This window comes from Eucyclogobius newberryi, unplaced genomic scaffold (genome assembly GCF_026437365.1).
Source record: "Eucyclogobius newberryi isolate DKJ021-1_F unplaced genomic scaffold, fEucNew1.0.hap1 SCAF_98, whole genome shotgun sequence".
Lineage (NCBI taxonomy): Eukaryota > Metazoa > Chordata > Actinopteri > Gobiiformes > Gobiidae > Eucyclogobius > Eucyclogobius newberryi.
The window spans coordinates 223,615-247,006 of NW_027316541.1; the positions used below are offsets into that span (position 1 = coordinate 223,615).

General features: G+C 45.5%; 1 protein-coding gene across 1 annotated transcript in view; it reads right to left on the reverse strand.

The window, feature by feature from the left end:
• clec14a (C-type lectin domain containing 14A) overlaps nucleotides 1–18,565 on the reverse strand; it is a 63,637-nt gene extending 45,072 nt beyond the window's left edge. Inside the window, exons 1-4 of the mRNA XM_072439592.1 lie at nucleotides 18,493–18,565; nucleotides 18,069–18,426; nucleotides 15,118–15,429; nucleotides 14,808–14,882 (exon numbers count right to left, since the gene is read on the reverse strand). Of these exons, the coding sequence (XP_072295693.1) occupies nucleotides 14,808–14,882; nucleotides 15,118–15,429; nucleotides 18,069–18,426; nucleotides 18,493–18,565 (818 nt within the window). The remainder of the gene's footprint in view (nucleotides 1–14,807; nucleotides 14,883–15,117; nucleotides 15,430–18,068; nucleotides 18,427–18,492) is intronic.
• Between the last annotated feature and the right edge of the window lie 4,827 nt (nucleotides 18,566–23,392).

The window sequence follows — 23,392 nt, forward strand, 5'->3', positions numbered from 1 at the left end:
TCTCATTATGAGACCATCGACCAACATCACTCTCATTATGAGACCATCGACCAACTTATCGACCAACATCACTCTCATTATGAGACCATCAACCAACATCACTCTCATTATGAGACCATCGACCAACATGACTCTCACTATGAGACCATTGACCAACATCACTCTCAATATGAGACCATCGACCAACATTACTCTCACTATGAGACCATCGACCAACACCACTCTCATTATGAGACCATCGACCAACATCACTCTCCTATGAGACCATCGACCAACATCATTCTCATTATGAGACCATCGACCAACATCACTCTCATTATGAGACCATCGACCAACACCACTCTCATTATGAGACCATCGACCAACACCACTCTCATTATGAGACCATCGACCAACACCACTCTCATTATGAGACCATCGACCAACATCACTCTCACTATGAGACCATCGACCACCATCACTCTCACTATGAGACCATCGACCAACACAGCTCTCATTATGAGACCATCGACCAACACCACTCTCATTATGAGACCATCGACCAACATCACTCTCATTATGAGACCATCGACCAACATATCGACCAACATCACTCTCATTATGAGACCATCGACAAACATCACTCTCATTATGAGACCATAGACCAACATCACTCTCATTATCGACCAACACCACTCTCATCATGAGACCATCGACCAACATCACTCTCACTATGAGACCATCGACCAACACCACTCATTATGAGACCATCAACCAACATCACTCTCACTATGAGACCATCGACCAACATCACTCTCACTATGAGACCATCGACCAACATCACTCTCACTATGAGACCATCGACCAACATCACTCTCATTATGAGATCATCGACCAACCTCACTCTAATATGAGACCATCGACCAACATATCTCTCATTATGAGACCATCGACCAACACCACTCTCATTATGAGACCATCGACCAACATCACTCTCACAATGAGACCATCAACCAACACCACTCTAACAATGAGACCATCGACCAACATCACTCTCACTATGAGACCATCGACCAACACCACTCTCACTATGAGAGCATCGACCAACACCAGTCTCATTATGAAACAATCGACCAATATCACTCTCACTATGAGACCATCGACGAACATCACTCTCACTATTAGACCATCGACCAACATAACTCTCACTATGAGACCATCGACCAACATCACTCTCACTATGAGCCCATCGACCAACATAACTCTCATTATGAGACCATCGACCAACATCACTCTCACTATGAGACCATCGACCAACACCACTCTCACTATGAGACCATCGACCACCATCACTCTCACTATGAGACCATCGACCAACACAGCTCTCATTATGAGACCATCGACCAACACCACTCTCATTATGAGACCATCGACCAACATCACTCTCATTATGAGACCATCGACCAACATAACTCTCACTATGAGACCATCGACCAACATCACTCTCACTATGAGCCCATCGACCAACATAACTCTCATTATGAGACCATCGACCAACATCACTCTCACTATGAGACCATCGACCAACACCACTCTCACTATGAGACCATCGACCAACATCACTCTCACTATGAGACCATCGACCAACATCACTCTCACTATGAGACCATCGACCAACATCACTCTCACTTTGAGCCCATCGACCAACACCACTCTCACTATGAGACCATCGACCACCATCACTCTCACTATGAGACCATCGACCAACACAGCTCTCATTATGAGACCATCGACCAACACCACTCTCATTATGAGACCATCGACCAACATCACTCTCATTATGAGACCATCGACCAACATATCGACCAACATCACTCTCATTATGAGACCATCGACAAACATCACTCTCATTATGAGACCATAGACCAACATCACTCTCATTATCGACCAACACCACTCTCATCATGAGACCATCGACCAACATCACTCTCACTATGAGACCATCGACCAACACCACTCATTATGAGACCATCAACCAACATCACTCTCACTATGAGACCATCGACCAACATCACTCTCACTATGAGACCATCGACCAACATCACTCTCACTATGAGACCATCGACCAACATCACTCTCATTATGAGATCATCGACCAACCTCACTCTAATATGAGACCATCGACCAACATATCTCTCATTATGAGACCATCGACCAACACCACTCTCATTATGAGACCATCGACCAACATCACTCTCACAATGAGACCATCAACCAACACCACTCTAACAATGAGACCATCGACCAACACCACTCTCATTATGAGACCATCGACTAACACCACTCTCATTATGAGACCATCGACCAACACCACTCTCATTATGAGACCATCGACCAACACCACTCTCATTATGAGACCATCGACCAAGACCACTCTCATTATGAGACCATCGACCAACATCACTCTCATTATGAGACCATTGACCAACATCACTTTCATTATGAGACCTTAGACCAACATCAATCTCATTATCGACCAACAGCACTCTCATTATGAGACCATCAACCAACATCACACTCACTATGAGACCATCGACCAACACCACTCACATTATGAGACCATCGACCAAGACCACTCTCATTATGAGACCATCGACCAACATCACTCTCATTATGAGACCATCGACCAACATCACTCTCATTATGAGACCATCGACCAACAGCACTCTCATTATGAGACCATCGACCAACATTACTCTCATTATGAGACCATCGACCAACATCACTCTCACTATGAGACCATCGACCAACATCACTCTCACTATGAGACCATCGACCAACATCACTCTCACTATGAGACAATCGATCAACATCACTCTCACTATGAGACCATCGACAAACATCACTCTCACTATGAGACCATCGACCAACATCACTCTCACTATGAGACCATCGACCAACATCACTCTCACTATGAGACCATCGACCAACATCACTCTCACTATGAGACCATCGACCAACATCACTCTCACTATGAGACCATCGACCAACACCACTCTCACTATGAGAGCATCGACCAACACCAGTCTCATTATGAAACCATCGACCAATATCACTCTCACTATGAGACCATCGACGAACATCACTCTCACTATTAGACCATCGACCAACATAACTCTCACTATGAGACCATCGACCAACACCACTCTCATTATGAGACCATCGACCAACACCACTCACATTATGAGACCATCGACCAAGACCACTCTCATTATGAGACCATCGACCAACATCACTCTCATTATGAGACCATCGACCAACATCACTCTCATTATGAGACCATCGACCAACAGCACTCTCATTATGAGACCATCGACCAACATTACTCTCATTATGAGACCATCGACCAACATCACTCTCACTATGAGACCATCGACCAACATCACTCTCACTATGAGACCATCGACCAACATCACTCTCACTATGAGACAATCGATCAACATCACTCTCACTATGAGACCATCGACAAACATCACTCTCACTATGAGACCATCGACCAACATCACTCTCACTATGAGACCATCGACCAACATCACTCTCACTATGAGACCATCGACCAACATCACTCTCACTATGAGACCATCGACCAACATCACTCTCACTATGAGACCATCGACCAACACCACTCTCACTATGAGAGCATCGACCAACACCAGTCTCATTATGAAACCATCGACCAATATCACTCTCACTATGAGACCATCGACGAACATCACTCTCACTATTAGACCATCGACCAACATAACTCTCACTATGAGACCATCGACCAACACCACTCTCACTATGAGACCATCGACCAACATCACTCTCACTATGAGACCATCGACCAACATCACTCTCACTTTGAGCCCATCGACCAACACCACTCTCACTATGAGACCATCGACCACCATCACTCTCACTATGAGACCATCGACCAACACAGCTCTCATTATGAGACCATCGACCAACACCACTCTCATTATGAGACCATCGACCAACATCACTCTCATTATGAGACCATCGACCAACATATCGACCAACATCACTCTCATTATGAGACCATAGACCAACATCACTCTCATTATGAGACCATAGACCAACATCACTCTCATTATCGACCAACACCACTCTCATTATGAGACCATCGACCAACATCACTCTCACTATGAGACCATCGACCAACACCGCTCTGACTATGAGACCATCGACCAACACCACTCTCATTATGAGACCATCGACCAACACCACTCTCATTATGAGACCCTCGACCAACATCACTCTCACTATGAGACCATCGACCAACACCACTCTCATTATGAGACCATCGACTAACACCACTCTCATTATGAGACCATCGATTAACAGCACTCTCACTATGAGACCATCGACCAACACCACTCTCATTATGAGACCTTCGACCAACATCACTCTCACTATGAGACCATCGACCAACACCACTCTCATTATGAGACCATCGACTAACACCACTCTCATTATGAGACCATCGATTAACAGCACTCTCACTATGAGACCATCGACCAACATCACTCTCATTATGAGACCATCGATTAACAGCACTCTCACTATGAGACCATCGACCAACATCACTCTCAATATGAGACCATCGACCAACACCACTCTCACTATGAGACCATCGACCAACACCACTCTCATTATGAGACCATCGACCAACATCACTCTCACTATGAGACCATCGACCAACATCTCTCTCATTATGAGACCATCGACCAACATCACTCTCACAATCAGACCATCGACCAACACCACTCTAACTATGAGACCATCGACCAACACCACATTCATTATGAGACCATCGACCAACAACACTCTCACTATGAGACCATCGACCAACACCACTCTCATTATGAGACCATCGACCAACACCACTCTCATTCTGAGACCATCGACCAACACCACTCTCATTATGAGACCATCGACCAACATCACTCTCATTATGAGACCATCGACCAACATCACTCTCATTATGAGACCATAGACCAACATCACTCTCATTAACGACCAACAACACTCTCATTATGAGACCATCAACCAACATCACTCTCATTATCAGACCATCGACCAATATCACTCTCAATATGAGACCATCGACCAACATCATTCTCATTGTGAGACCATCGACCAACATCACTCTCATTATGAGACCATCGACCAACACCACTCTCATTATGAGACCATCGACCAACATCACTCTCATTATGAGACCATCGACCAACATCACTCTCACTATGAGACCATTGACCAACATCACTCTCACTATGAGACCATCGACCAACATCACTCTCACTATGAGACCATCGACCAACATCACTCTCACTATGAGCCCATCGACCAACACCACTCTCATTATGAGACCATCGACCAACATCACTCTCACTATGAGACCATCGACCAACATCACTCTCAATATGAGACTATCGACCAACATCACTCTCACTACGAGACCATCGACCAACATCACTCTCATTATGAGCCCATCGACCAACACCACTCCCACTATGAGACCATCGACCAACATCACTCTCACTATGAGACCATCGACCAACACCACTCTCATTGTGAGACCATCAACCAACACCACTCTCATTATGAGACCATTGACCAACATGACTCTCATTATGAGACAGTCGACCAACATATCGACCAACATCACTCTCATTATGAGACCATCGACCAACAATACTCTCATTATGGGACCATAGACCAACATCACTCTCATTATGAGACCATCGACCAACATCACTCTCATTATGAGACCATCGACCAACATATCGACCAACATCACTCTCATTATGAGACCATCAACCAACATCACTCTCATTATGAGACCGTCAACCAATATCACTTTCATTATGAGACCATCGACCAGCATCACTCTCATTATGAGACCATCGACCAACACCACTCTCATTATGAGACCATCGACCAACATCACTCTCACTATGAGACCATCGACCAACATCACTCTCATTATGAGACCATCGACCAACATCACTCTCAATATGAGACCATCGACCAACATCTCTCTCATTATGAGACCATCGACCAACACCACTCTCATTATGAGACCATCGACCAACATCACTCTCACAATGAAACCATCGACCAACACCACTCTAAGTATGAGACCATCGACCAACACCACTCTCATTATGAGACCATCGACCAACATCACTCTCATTATGAGACCATCGACCAACATATCGACCAACATCACTCTCATTATGAGACCATAGACCAACATCACTCTCATTATCGACCAACACCACTCTCATCATGAGACCATCGACCAACATCACTCTCACTATGAGACCATCGACCAACACCACTCATTATGAGACCATCAACCAACACCACTCTCATTATGAGACCATCGACCAAGACCACTCTCATTATGAGACCATCGACCAACATCACTCTCATTATGAGACCATCGACCAACATCACTCTCATTATGAGACCATCGACCAACAGCACTCTCATTATGAGACCATCGACCAACATTACTCTCATTATGAGACCATCGACCAACATCACTCTCACTATGAGACCATCGACCAACATCACTCTCACTATGAGACCATCGACCAACATCACTCTCACTATGAGACAATCGATCAACATCACTCTCACTATGAGACCATCGACAAACATCACTCTCACTATGAGACCATCGACCAACATCACTCTCACTATGAGACCATCGACCAACATCACTCTCACTATGAGATCATCGACCAACATCACTCTCACTATGAGACCATCGACCAACATCACTCTCACTATGAGACCATCGACCAACATCACTCTCACTATGAGACCATCGACCAACACCACTCTCACTATGAGAGCATCGACCAACACCAGTCTGATTATGAAACCATCGACCAATATCACTCTCACTATGAGACCATCGACGAACATCACTCTCACTATGAGACCATCGACCAACATCACTCTCACTTTGAGCCCATCGACCAACACCACTCTCACTATGAGACCATCGACCACCATCACTCTCACTATGAGACCATCGACCAACACAGCTCTCATTATGAGACCATCGACCAACACCACTCTCATTATGAGACCATCGACCAACATCACTCTCATTATGAGACTATCGACCAACATAACTCTCACTATGTGACCATCGACCAACATCACTCTCACTATGAGCCCATCGACCAACATAACTCTCATTATGAGACCATCGACCAACATCACTCTCACTATGAGACCATCGACCAACACCACTCTCACTATGAGACCATCGACCAACATCACTCTCACTATGAGACCATCGACCAACATCACTCTCACTTTGAGCCCATCGACCAACACCACTCTCACTATGAGACCATCGACCACCATCACTCTCACTATGAGACCATCGACCAACGCAGCTCTCATTATGAGACCATCGACCAACACCACTCTCATTATGAGACCATCGACCAACATCACTCTCATTATGAGACCATCGACCAACATATCGACCAACATCACTCTCATTATGAGACCATCGACAAACATCACTCTCATTATGAGACCATAGACCAACATCACTCTCATTATCGACCAACACCACTCTCATCATGAGACCATCGACCAATATCACTCTCACTATGAGACCATCGACCAACACCACTCATTATGAGACCATCAACCAACATCACTCTCACTATGAGACCATCGACCAACATCACTCTCACTATGAGACCATCGACCAACATCACTCTCACTATGAGCCCATCGACCAACACCACTCTCATTATGAGACCATAGACCAACACCACTCTCATTAGGAGACCATCGACCAACATCACTCTCATTATGAGACTATCGACCAACATCACTCTCACTATGAGACCATCGACCAATATCACTCTCATTATGAGACCATCGACCAACATCACTCTCACTATGAGACCATCGACCAACATCACTCTCACTATGAGACCATCGACCAACATCACTCTCATTATGAAATCATCGACCAACCTCACTCTAATATGAGACCATCGACCAACATATCTCTCATTATGAGACCATCGACCAACACCACTCTCATTATGAGACCATCGACCAACATCACTCTCACAATGAGACCATCAACCAACACCACTCTAACAATGAGACCATCGACCAACACCACTCTCATTATGAGACCATCGACCAACACCACTCTCATTATGAGACCATCGATCCAACATCACACTCACTATGAGACCATCGACCAACACATCTCTCATTATGAGACCATCGACCAAGACCACTCTCATTATGAGACCATCGACCAACATCACTCTCATTATGAGACCATCGACCAACATCACTTTCATTATGAGACCTTAGACCAACATCAATCTCATTATCGACCAACAGCACTCTCATTATGAGACCATCGACCAACATCACACTCACTATGAGACCATCGACCAACACCACTCTCATTATGAGACCATCGACCAACACCACTCACATTATGAGACCATCGACCAAGACCACTTTCACTATGAGACCATCGACCAACATCACTCTCACTATGAGACCATCGACCAACATCACTCTCATTATGAGATCATCGACCAACCTCACTCTAATATGAGACCATCGACCAACATATCTCTCATTATGAGACCATCGACCAACACCACTCTCATTATGAGACCATCGACCAACATCACTCTCACAATGAGACCATCAACCAACACCACTCTAACAATGAGACCATCGACCAACACCACTCTCATTATGAGACCATCGACCAACACCACTCTCATTATGAGACCATCGACCAAGACCACTCTCATTATGAGACCATCGACCAACAGCACTCTCATTATGAGACCATCGACCAACATTACTCTCATTATGAGACCATCGACCAACATCACTCTCACTATGAGACCATCGACCAACATCACTCTCACTATGAGACCATCGACCAACATCACTCTCACTATGAGACAATCGATCAACATCACTCTCACTATTAGACCATCGACAAACATCACTCTCACTATGAGACCATCGACCAACATCACTCTCACTATGAGACCATCGACCAACATCACTCTCACTATGAGACCATCGACCAACATCACTCTCACTATGAGACCATCGACCAACATCACTCTCACTATAAGACCTTCGACCAACATCACTCTCACTATGAGACCATCGACCAACACCACTCTCACTATGAGAGCATCGACCAACACCAGTCTCATTATGAAACAATCGACCAATATCACTCTCACTATGAGACCATCGACGAACATCACTCTCACTATTAGACCATCGACCAACATAACTCTCACTATGAGACCATCGACCAACATCACTCTCACTATGAGCCCATCGACCAACATAACTCTCATTATGAGACCATCGACCAACATCACTCTCACTATGAGACCATCGACCAACACCACTCTCACTATGAGACCATCGACCACCATCACTCTCACTATGAGACCATCGACCAACACAGCTCTCATTATGAGACCATCGACCAACACCACTCTCATTATGAGACCATCGACCAACATCACTCTCATTATGAGACCATCGACCAACATAACTCTCACTATGAGACCATCGACCAACATCACTCTCACTATGAGCCCATCGACCAACATAACTCTCATTATGAGACCATCGACCAACATCACTCTCACTATGAGACCATCGACCAACACCACTCTCACTATGAGACCATCGACCAACATCACTCTCACTATGAGACCATCGACCAACATCACTCTCACTTTGAGCCCATCGACCAACACCACTCTCACTATGAGACCATCGACCACCATCACTCTCACTATGAGACCATCGACCAACACAGCTCTCATTATGAGACCATCGACCAACACCACTCTCATTATGAGACCATCGACCAACATCACTCTCATTATGAGACCATCGACCAACATATCGACCAACATCACTCTCATTATGAGACCATCGACAAACATCACTCTCATTATGAGACCATAGACCAACATCACTCTCATTATCGACCAACACCACTCTCATCATGAGACCATCGACCAACATCACTCTCACTATGAGACCATCGACCAACACCACTCATTATGAGACCATCAACCAACATCACTCTCACTATGAGACCATCGACCAACATCACTCTCACTATGAGACCATCGACCAACATCACTCTCACTATGAGCCCATCGACCAACACCACTCTCATTATGAGACCATCGACCAACATCACTCTCATTATGAGATCATCGACCAACCTCACTCTAATATGAGACCATCGACCAACATATCTCTCATTATGAGACCATCGACCAACACCACTCTCATTATGAGACCATCGACCAACATCACTCTCACAATGAGACCATCAACCAACACCACTCTAACAATGAGACCATCGACCAACACCACTCTCATTATGAGACCATCGACCAACACCACTCTCATTATGAGACCATCGACCAACATCACACTCACTATGAGACCATCGACCAACACAACTCTCATTATGAGACCATCGACCAACACCACTCTCATTATGAGACCATCGACCAAGACCACTCTCATTATGAGACCATCGACCAACATCACTCTCATTATGAGACCATTGACCAACATCACTTTCATTATGAGACCTTAGACCAACATCAATCTCATTATCGACCAACAGCACTCTCATTATGAGACCATCAACCAACATCACACTCACTATGAGACCATCGACCAACACCACTCTCATTATGAGACCATCGACCAACACCACTCACATTATGAGACCATCGACCAAGACCACTCTCATTATGAGACCATCGACCAACATCACTCTCATTATGAGACCATCGACCAACAGCACTCTCATTATGAGACCATCGACCAACAGCACTCTCATTATGAGACCATCGACCAACATTACTCTCATTATGAGACCATCGACCAACATCACTCTCACTATGAGACCATCGACCAACATCACTCTCACTATGAGACCATCGACCAACATCACTCTCACTATGAGACAATCGATCAATATCACTCTCACTATGAGACCATCGACAAACATCACTCTCACTATGAGACCATCGACCAACATCACTCTCACTATGAGACCATCGACCAACATCACTCTCACTATGAGACCATCGACCAACATCACTCTCACTATGAGACCATCGACCAACATCACTCTCACTATGAGACCATCGACCAACACCACTCTCACTATGAGAGCATCGACCAACACCAGTCTCATTATGAAACCATCGACCAATATCACTCTCACTATGAGACCATCGACGAACATCACTCTCACTATTAGACCATCGACCAACATAACTCTCACTATGAGACCATCGACCAACACCACTCTCACTATGAGACCATCGACCAACATCACTCTCACTATGAGACCATCGACCAACATCACTCTCACTTTGAGCCCATCGACCAACACCACTCTCACTATGAGACCATCGACCACCATCACTCTCACTATGAGACCATCGACCAACACAGCTCTCATTATGAGACCATCGACCAACACCACTCTCATTATGAGACCATCGACCAACATCACTCTCATTATGAGACCATCGACCAACATATCGACCAACATCACTCTCATTATGAGACCATAGACCAACATCACTCTCATTATGAGACCATAGACCAACATCACTCTCATTATCGACCAACACCACTCTCATTATGAGACCATCGACCAACATCACTCTCACTATGAGACCATCGACCAACACCGCTCTGACTATGAGACCATCGACCAACACCACTCTCATTATGAGACCATCGACCAACACCACTCTCATTATGAGACCCTCGACCAACATCACTCTCACTATGAGACCATCGACCAACACCACTCTCATTATGAGACCATCGACTAACACCACTCTCATTATGAGACCATCGATTAACAGCACTCTCACTATGAGACCATCGACCAACATCACTCTCACTATGAGACCATCGACCAACACCACTCTCATTATGAGACCATCGACTAACACCACTCTCATTATGAGACCATCGATTAACAGCACTCTCACTATGAGACCATCGACCAACATCACTCTCATTATGAGACCATCGATTAACAGCACTCTCACTATGAGACCATCGACCAACATCACTCTCACTATGAGACCATCGACCAACACCACTCTCATTATGAGACCATCGACTAACACCACTCTCATTATGAGACCATCGATTAACAGCACTCTCACTATGAGACCATCGACCAACACCACTCTCATTATGAGACCATCGACCAACATCACTCTCACTATGAGACCATCGACCAACATCTCTCTCATTATGAGACCATCGACCAACATCACTCTCACAATCAGACCATCGACCAACACCACTCTAACTATGAGACCATCGACCAACACCACTCTCATTATGAGACCATCGACCAACACCACTCTCATTATGAGACCATCGACCAACATCACTCTCATTATGAGACCATCGACCAACATCACTTTCATTATGAGACCATCGACCAACATCACTTTCATTATGAGACCATAGACCAACATCACTCTCATTATCGACCAACACCACTCTCATTATGAGACCATCGACCAACATCACTCTCATTATGAGACCATCGACCAATATCACTCTCATTATGAGACCATCGACCAACACCACTCTCATTATGAGACCATCGACCAACATCACTCTCACTATGAGACTATCGACCAACACCACTCTCATTATGAGACCATCGACCAACACCACTCTCATTATGAGACCATCGACCAATATCACTCTCATTATGAGACCATCGACCAACATCACTCTCACTATGAGACCATCGACCAACACCACTCTCATTATGAGACCATCGACCAACATCACTCTCACAATCAGACCATCGACCAACACCACTCTAACTATGAGACCATCGACCAACACCACTCTCATTATGAGACCATCGACCAACACCACTCTCATTATGAGACCATCGACCAACATCACTCTCACTATGAGACCATCGACCAACACCACTCTCATTATGAGACCATCGACCAACACCACTCTCATTATGAGACCATCGACCAACATCACTCTCATTATGAGACCATCGACCAACATCACTTTCATTATGAGACCATCGACCAACATCACTTTCATTATGAGACCATAGACCAACATCACTCTCATTATCGACCAACACCACTCTCATTATGAGACCATCGACCAACATCACTCTCATTATGAGACCATCGACCAATATCACTCTCATTATGAGACCATCGACCAACACCACTCTCATTATGAGACCATCGACCAACATCACTCTCACTATGAGACTATCGACCAACACCACTCTCATTATGAGACCATCGACCAACACCACTCTCATTATGAGACCATCGACCAATATCACTCTCACTATGAGACCATCGACCAACACCACTCTCACTATGAGACCATCGACCAACATCACTCTCATTATGAGACCATCGACCAACACCAGCAACGCTCTGAGTTCTAAATCAGATTCCAGGTTTCTTGCTCTTGCCACAAAAATCTCGAGATAGTTTTATTCCATCATCAAACAGAAGGAAATGTCTAAACCAGGAAGTCGGGTTTGGAGTTTCATTGTAGAGGAAGATTCAGACTCTGTTTTAGATCAAAACTAAACATTTCGACTCAAGTCATTGAGACGGGAATTCACATAGTTCACATATTTCACATTATTACATATTTCACATATTTCACATATTTCACATATTTCACATATTTCACATTTTTACATATTTTACATATTTTACATATTTCACATATTTCACATATTTACATATTTCACATATTTCAGATATTTGCTAAATTCCTTTGAACATTGTAATATCATTTTCCATTTCATGTTTCGCCCTCGAGGAAACCGCTGCTCTGATTTTGGGCATTACAAAAATATTGAATCAATCTTGATATTCTCCCTGAGGTTCTCGCTGAGGTTCTCCCTGAGGTTCTCCCTGAGGTTCTCGCTGAGGTTCTCCCTGAGGTTCTCTCTGAGGTTCTCGCTGAGGTTCTCCCTGAGGTTCTCGCTGAGGTTCTCGCTGAGGTTCTCCCTGAGGTTCTCCCTGAGGTTCTCCCTGAGGTTCTCCCTGAGGTTCTCGCTGAGGTTCTCCCTGAGGTTCTCGCTGAGGTTCTCCTTGAGGTTCTCGCTGAGGTTCTCCCTGAGGTTCTCCCTGAGGTTCTCGCTGAGGTTCTCGCTGAGGTTCTCGCTGAGGTTCTCCCTGAGGTTCTCCCTGAGGTTCTCCCTGAGGTTCTCGCTAAGGTTCTCGCTGAGGTTCTCGCTGAGGTTCTCCCTGAGGTTCTCCCTGAGGTTCTCGCTGAGGTTCTCCCTGAGGTTCTCGCTGAGGTTTTCCCTGAGGTTCTCCCTGAGGTTCTCCCTGAGGTTCTCCCTGAGTTCTCGCTGAGGTTCTCCCTGAGGTTCTCCCTGAGGTTCTCGCTGAGGTTCTCGCTGAGGTTCTCGCTGAGGTTCTCCCTCAGGTTCTCGCTGAGGTTCTCCCTGAGGTTCTCCCTGAGATTCTCCCCGAGGTTCTCCCCGAGATTCTCCCTGAGGTTCTCGCCGAGGTTCTCCCTGAGGTTCTCCCTGAGATTCTCGCTGAGGTTCTCGCTGAGGTTCTCGCTGAGGTTCTCGCTGAGGTACTCGCTGAGGTTCTCCCTGAGGTTTTCCACGTTCTCACCTGACATTGGTGCAGGTGTCTCGAGGCTCGTCCTTCCAGATGCTCAGCTCTGAGTCTGTTCTTCCGTCCACAAACCTGGAACCAACAGAACCAAAGTGATTTCCTCAGAGGAACTTAAGGTAGGAGAAACAAACAAAGCGTTTGAAGACGAGTGTTGAATTCTCCTCCAGAGTCCGAACTTCTTCCTCATTTTGTTTTGTCCCAAACAGAAAAACTTTAACTTTATATTCCACAAATTTGAGAACCACAGAGACTCTGAGATAGTCCTGGTTTGGACCTGGTTTGGACCTGGTTTGGACCTTGGACCCACCTGAACCCTCGCTGGTCCAGACCTTGAACCACACACAGGTCTTTTGGTTTCTCCAGCCCGACCCAGAAGAACGCTGCGCTGTGATTGGTTAGAGCCGTCTTCAGCTCGGAGTTGGTCTGCAGCAGCACACTCAGCTCCTGATTGGTGGAAAAGGTGGCCAGGTCACCGTAAAAACATGCAGATCGAGCCTCCTCAAAGGTCAGCCGCTCAAGCCCCACCCACCAGCCCATGGCCAATGGGAGGCAGAGCTGAAGGAGGATGGACAGGTGCATGTCGCACCCTTTAAAGACGTCAGTCAGAAACCGGAAGTGTCTGGAACAGAGAGAGAAATCATTAAGTCTGGGATAGAAGATCTTTTAAAGTAATAAAAGAAGAATATCATTTTTTGTTGATAGATCTTTATGAAGGACCTCATCCCTAAAGGGCAGAAGGGGGCGCCAGAGAGAGATCATTTCATTTTTTAAATACATTCAGTTTGTATCTAGACATTGGACCATCATGAAGGAAACGCCTCACATTATGTTTGGAAATGTCTGGTTTGGTGAAATACAGGACCTAACCCCCTGACCCCCTAACCCTAACCCCCTAACCTTAACCCCCTAACCCTAACCCTCTGACCCTCTAACCCTAACCCAATAACCCTAACCCCCTAACCCTAACCCACTAACCCTCTACACCTAACCCCCTAACCCTAACCCCCTAACCCTAACCCCCTAAACCCCTAACCCCCTGACCCCCTAACCCTAACCCCCTAACCCTAACCCCTAACCTTAACCCCCTAACCCTAACCCCCTGACCCTCTAACCCTAACCCTAACCCCCTAACCTTAACCCCCTAACCCCCTGACCCTCTAACCCTAACCCTAACCCCCTAACCCTTTAACCTTCTAACCCTAACCCCCTGACCCTAACCCCCTAACCCCCTAACCCTAATCCTCTAATCTTAACCCCCTGACCCCCTAACCCTAACCCTAACCCCCTGACCCCCTAACCCTAACCCCCTGACCTTACACTCCAAACCCTCTGACCCTAACCCCCTAACCCTAACCCCCTGACCCCCTAACCCCCTGACCCCCTAACCCCCTGACCCCCTAACCCCCTAACCCTAACCCTCTAATCCTAACCCCCTGACCCCCTAACCCCCTAACCCTAACCCCCTGACCCCCTAACCCCCTAACCCTAACCCCCTAACCCTAACCCCCTGACCCTAACCCCCTAACCCTCTAACCCTAACCCCCTAACCCTAACCCCCTAACCCTAACCCTCTAATCCTAACCCCCTGACCCCCTAACCCCCGAACCCTAACCCCTTAACCCCCTAACCCTAACCCCCTAACCCTAACCCTCTAATCCTAACCCCCTGACCCCCTAACCCCCTAACCCTAACCCCCTGACCCCCTAACCCCCTAACCCTAACCCCCTAACCCTAACCCCCTGACCCTAACCCCCTAACCCTCTAACCCTAACCCCCTAACCCTAACCCCCTAACCCTAACCCTCTAATCCTAACCCCCTGACCCCCTAACCCCCGAACCCTAACCCCCTGACCCTCTAACCCTAACCCCCTGACCCTAACCCCCTAACCCTCTAACCCTAACCCCCTGACCCTAACCCCCTAACCTCCTAACCCCCTGACCCCCTAACCCTATCCCCCTAACTCTAACCCCCTGACCCTAACCCTAACCCCCTAACTCTAACCCCCTAACCCTAACCCCCTGACCCTAACCCCCTGACCCTAGCCCTAACCCCCTAACCCTAACCCCCTGACCCTAACCCTAACCCCCTGACCCTAACCCTAACCCCCTGACCCTAACCCCCTGACCCTAACCCTAACACTAACCCCCTGACCCTAACCCTAACACTAACCCCCTGACCCCCTAACCCTAACCCCCTAACCCTAACCCCCTAACCCTCTAGCCCTAACCCTAATCCCCTAACCCTCTAACCCTAACCCTAACCCCCTGACCCTAACCCCCTAACCCCCTAACCCTCTAACCCTCTAACCCTCTAACCCTAACCCCCTGACCCTAACCCCCTAACCTCCTAACCCTCTAACCCCCTGACCCCCTAACCCTATCCCCCTAACTCTAACCCCCTGACCCTAACCCCCTAACCCTAACCCCCTGACCTTAACCCTAACCCCCTGACCCTAACCCCCTAACCCTAACCCCCTGACCCTAACCCTAACCCCCTGACCCTAACCCCCTGACCCTAACCCCCTAACCCCCTGACCCTAACCCCCTAACCCCCTGACCCTAACCCCCTAACCCTAACCCCCTGACCCTAACCCCCTGACCCTAACCCACTCTAACACTAACCCTCTAACCCTAACCCCCCTAACCCTAACCCCTAACCCTAACCCCCTAACCCTAACCCCCTAACCCTAGCCCCATGACACTAACCCCCTGACCCTAACCCTAACCCCCTAACCCTAACCCCCTGACCCTAACCATAACCCTAACCCCCTGACCTTAACCCTAACCCCCTGACCCTAACCATAACCCTAACCCCCTGACCCTAACCCCCTAACCCCCTGACCCTAACCCCCTAACCCCCTGACCCTAACCCCCTAACCCTAACCCCCTGACCCTAACCCCCTGACCCTAACCCACTCTAACACTAACCCTCTAACCCTAACCCCCCTAACCCCCCTAACCCTAACCCCCTAACCCTAACCCCCTAACCCTAGCCCCCTGACACTAACCCCCTGACCCTAACCCTAACCCCCTAACCCTAACCCCCTGACCCTAACCATAACCCTAACCCCCTGACCTTAACCCTAACCCCCTGACCCTAACCATAACCCTAACCCCCTGACCCCCTACAATAATTTTTTTTTTTTTTTTTAAAAACTATAAAAAAAATAAAAAAAAAGGAAACAAAAGCAAACATGTTTTCGGAGTTCAACCTTTTTAAATCAGTTCAACTGTTTGTGTAAAGCGGTCGTTCTTGACCCGGGGAACGATCGGTCGTTCTTGACCCGGGGAACGAGCGGTCGTTCTTGACCCGGGGAACGATCGGTCGTTCTTGACCCGGGGAACGAGCGGTCGTTCTTGACCCGGGGAACGATCGGTCGTTCTTGACCCGGGGAACGAGCGGTCGTTCTTGACCCGGGGAACGATCGGTCGTTCTTGACCCGGGGAACGAGCGGTGGTTCTTGACCCGGGGAACGAGCGGTGGTTCTTGACCCGGGGAACGAGCGGTCGTTCTTGACCCGGGGAACGAGCGGTCGTTCTTGACCCGGGGAACGAGCGGTCGTTCTTGACCCGGGGAACGATCGGTCGTTCTTGACCCGGGGAACGAGCGGTCGTTCTTGACCCAGGGAACAAGCGGTCACACAGAAGCTGCTTCAAAATTTCCCCAATTTCAATTTCAAACCATTTTTGGACTGGTCTGGATTCACAAAACTACTGAAGCAGAAGAATCCCGAGGTGGTGACCCTGCACTGCATCATACATCGAGAAGCGCTCGCATCAAGGACGATGACACAACCGCTCAAAGAAGCGCTTGAGACGGCGATCAGGCTTGTGAATTTTGTCAAAGCGAGCGCCCTCAACACTCGACTATTTCGACGGTTGTGCCAGGGAATGGAATCCGACTATGAAGGACTGCGGTTCAGTATTTGCAGTGGTAGTTGTAGTATTTGCAGTAGTAGTTGTAGTATTTGCAGTAGTAGTTGTAGTATTTGCAGTAGTAGTTGTAAGTAGTAGTTGTAGTATTTGCAGTGGTAGTTGTAGTATTTGCAGTAGTAGTTGTAGTATTTGCAGTAGTAGTTGTAGTATTTGCAGTAGTAGTTGTAAGTAGTAGTTGTAGTATTTGCAGTGGTAGTTGTAGTATTTGCAGTAGTAGTTGTAGTATTTGCAGTGGTAGTTGTAGTATTTGCAGTAGTAGTTGTAGTATTTGCAATAGTAGTTGTAGTATTTGCAGTAGTAGTTGTAGTATTTGCAGTGGTAGTTGTAGTATTTGGAGTAGTAGTTGTTGTAGTATTTGCAATAGTAGTTGTAGTATTTGCAGTAGTAGTTGTAAGTAGTAGTTGTAATATTTGCAGTAGTAGTTGTAGTATTTGCAGTGGTAGTTGTAGTATTTGCAGTAGTAGTTGTAGTATTTGTAGTAGTAGTCGTAGTATTTGCAGTAGTAGTTGTAAGTAGTAGTTGTAGTATTTGCAGTAGTAGTTGTAGTATTTGCAGTAGTAGTTGTAGTATTTGCAGTAGTAGTTGTAAGTAGTAGTTGTAGTATTTGCAGTGGTAGTTGTAGTATTTGCAGTAGTAGTTGTAGTATTTGCAGTAGTAGTTGTAGTATTTGCAGTAGTAGTTGAAAGTAGTAGTTGTAGTATTTGCAGTGGTAGTTGTAGTATTTGCAGTAGTAGTTGTAGTATTTGCAGTAGTAGTTGTAGTATTTGCAGTAGTAGTTGTAAGTAGTAGTTGTAGTATTTGCAGTGGTAGTTGTAGTATTTGCAGTAGTAGTTGTAGTATTTGCAGTGGTAGTTGTAGTATTTGCAGTAGTAGTTGTAGTATTTGCAGTGGTAGTTGTAGTATTTGGAGTAGTAGTTGTTGTAGTATTTGCAATAGTAGTTGTAGTATTTGCAGTAGTAGTTGTAGTATTTGCAGTAGTAGTTGTAGTATTTGCAGTAGTAGTTGTAGTATTTGCAGTAGTAGTTGTAGTGTTTGCAGTGGTAGTTGTAGTATTTGCAGTAGTAGTTGTAGTATTTGCAGTAGTAGTTGTAGTATTTGCAGTAGTAGTTGTAGTGTTTGCAGTGGTAGTTGTAGTATTTGCAGTAGTAGTTGTAGTATTTGCAGTAGTAGTTGAAAGTAGTAGTTGTAGTATTTGCAGTGGTAGTTGTAGTATTTGCAGTAGTAGTTGTAGTATTTGCAGTAGTAGTTGTAGTATTTGCAGTAGTAGTTGAAAGTAGTAGTTGTAGTATTTGCAGTGGTAGTTGTAGTATTTGCAGTAGTAGTTGTAGTATTTGCAGTAGTAGTTGTAGTATTTGCAGTAGTAGTTGTAAGTAGTAGTTGTAGTATTTGCAGTGGTAGTTGTAGTATTTGCAGTAGTAGTTGTAGTATTTGCAGTGGTAGTTGTAGTATTTGCAGTAGTAGTTGTAGTATTTGCAGTGGTAGTTGTAGTATTTGGAGTAGTAGTTGTTGTAGTATTTGCAATAGTAGTTGTAGTATTTGCAGTAGTAGTTGTAGTATTTGCAGTAGTAGTTGTAGTATTTGCAGTAGTAGTTGTAGTATTTGCAGTGGTAGTTGTAGTATTTGCAGTAGTAGTTGTAGTATTTGCAATAGTAGTTGTATTATTTGCAGTAGTAGTTGTAGTATTTGTGTGACAGGTTAAAAAGCGAGTCACAGATTTGAAATTTGTCATAAGACACTATTTTCACCTTTTAGTTAATTATTGTGGTCAAGACTGTGTTCAGTACAAAAAGTGTAAATGATAAAAATGTACATATGACCTGTTAAAAATGTTTATTTCTATTGGCTGGCGGAAATGTGTAATATGCGCCTGCGCAAAGTTTTCAGTGTTCTTTCCTGAAATAAAACGGAAGAGTAAAGACGTGACCGTCTCTGTCTTTCACTTTTCCCATTCAAAAAGCACCACGTACCTCTCCCAAACTGTCGGAGCAGAGGGCGCAACATTTGCAGTGGTAGTTGTAGTATTTGCAGTAGTAGTTGTAGTATTTGCAGTGGTAGTTGTAGTATTTGCAGTAGTAGTTGTAGTATTTGCAGTAGTAGTTGTAGTATTTGCAGTAGTAGTTGTAAGTAGTAGTTGTAGTATTTGCAGTGGTAGTTGTAGTATTTGCAGTAGTAGTTGTAGTATTTGCAGTGGTAGTTGTAGTATTTGCAGTAGTAGTTGTAGTATTTTCAATAGTAGTTGTAGTATTTGCAGTAGTAGTTGTAGTATTTGCAGTAGTAGTTTTAGTATTTGCAGTAGTAGTTGTAGTATTTGCAGTGGTAGTTGTAGTATTTGCAGTAGTAGTTGTAGTATTTGCAGTGGTAGTTGTAGTATTTGCAGTAGTAGTTGTAGTATTTGCAGTAGTAGTTGTAGTATTTGCAGTAGTAGTTGTAGTATTTGCAGTAGTAGTTGTAGTATTTGCAGTAGTAGTTGTAGTATTTGCAATAGTAGTTGTAGTATTTGCAGTAGTAGTTGTAGCATTTGCAGTAGTAGTTGTAGTATTTGCAGTAGTAGTTGTAGTATTTGCAGTAGTAGTTGTAGTATTTGCAGTAGTAGTTGGATATAATAACTTCCTTCACAGGGTCATTTGTACAAATTCATGTTTCATCAAAAACAATAAAAATGTCTCCTGCTTCAAACCTTTGGTCCTGGTTTAGACCTTTGGTCCTGAAAATAATATAAGAAACTTAAACCTGGTTCTGTCAATTTTTCAGATTTATATCTGAATTTCTATTACGTGACATTTTGGCTGTTTTTATACATAAAATGCCTCATTTTTGTATTTTCAGAATCAGAATCAGAATCAGGTTTATACAGAATGTAAACAAATGTAATACTTAAGCTTTACCTGCTTTTAATTAAATGTAAGGAAGTCCCACTCACCTCTGATCCTGGTTTAGTCCTGGTTTAGTCCTGGTTTAGTCCTGGTTTAGTCCTGGTTTAGTCCTGGTTTAGTCCTGGTTGTATTGATCTTCAGTCCTCCTGGATTCTAAACCATCTTCGATCTGGACCTGGTCTCTGGTCTTGTCTCTGGTCTGGTCTCTGGTCTTGTCCCTGGTCTGGTCCCTGGTCTGGTCTCTGGTCTGGTCTCTGGTCTGGTCTCTGGTCTGGTCTCTGGTCTGGTCCCTGGGCGGGACTACGCCTGAGACCAGGTCCGGCTCTGGTCCTTCCTCAGATTGTGGGACAGGAAGCAAGTAGAATGAGACAGGAAGTATGCGAGGCTCTGATAGGAGCACTTCCTGTGTCGAGATTTCAGCAGTAGCTCATTCTAACATTACCTATGATTAGATCTGAAACGACCAATCAGAAGAGAACACCTCTGGATCAGACCAATCAGAAGAGAGCACCTCTGGATCAGACCAATCAGAAGAGAGCACCTCTGGATCAGACCAATCAGAAGAGAGCACCTCTGGATCAGACCAATCAGAAGAGAGCACCTCTGACAGATAATAAAAGGTTAAAATGAAGTGTTTCTCTGGTGAAGCTCGCGACACTCGCACTCGACATAAGAGACTCACGAGTGTCCTCTGCGTCTTTAACAGTCTAAGACTCAACAGCGTCTTTTCTTTTTGCGCCTCAGAATCAGGTTTATTATTAGGCCCGAGCGCCACAAGCTGGCGAGAGGCCTATTAATCTCGTAAGGCCGTGCGAAGCACGGCTGCGAAAGTGCGCACGTAGTGCGCACGAAATCGAGCGCGAAGCGCTCGCCCACTTCCAAACACTCACTAACGCACTCCTTCACTCATGCACGCCCCGTGCATACTAATTAGTAGTAGGAAAATGGAACATTACCGTTGTAAACGGGCGAAGCCCGTGCAAAAGTGCGCACTAAACGAGCACTTTACATTGAGATGACGACCGCGAAGCGGTCGTCATCCCCATATAAAGCACTCATTTGCGCTAAGTAGCTCACGAATACGTTCCCCATCTCTTGCATGTTCCGTGCATATAAACATGTAATGCAAAAATTGAACATTATTACTGTATAGAGGGCCAAAAACACAAAGTGGGCGGAGCCCACTCAAAATTAACGAAAGTACCCGTCAGTGACCAGGGACCCACACCATGAGGTAGGAAAGCGCGAGCGCTTTCCGAAAATGTATAGTTTATGATATTTGAAAAATGGGAAACATTGTTTTCGCATCGGAATATTATTCTTTCTTCTTCTTCTTCTTCTTCTCGGGACCAACCCCCCTATTTTTCACCCAGTGAACATTGACGAAAAGTCACAAAAATTTGCAAACCTCTAAAAATCGTGCCTCTCTACATTCTGGCTATTTCCTTTTTCTAAAATTAAAAAAATTGGCGCGTCAGCGCCCCCAAATGTACCAAAAATGCATTGAGATGGGAAATGACCCCAAAAAAATCTGATCGTAGAATCATGAAATTTGGCGCAGAGGTAGATGGTGACAAGAGAAGTAAAAAATATTATTACGGCAACGCCGTCCGCCCAACCAAATGTCGGCCATATTGCTTCAAAAATGGCTAAACATGACTTCGGAGTTTTTCCAAACGTCGTACTTTTATGAACTCCTCCCAGGGCGTTGGCCCTAAAAAGCTGAAATTTGGTGAAAATGCTACTGAGGAGTGGGACATCAAAAGTTATCCA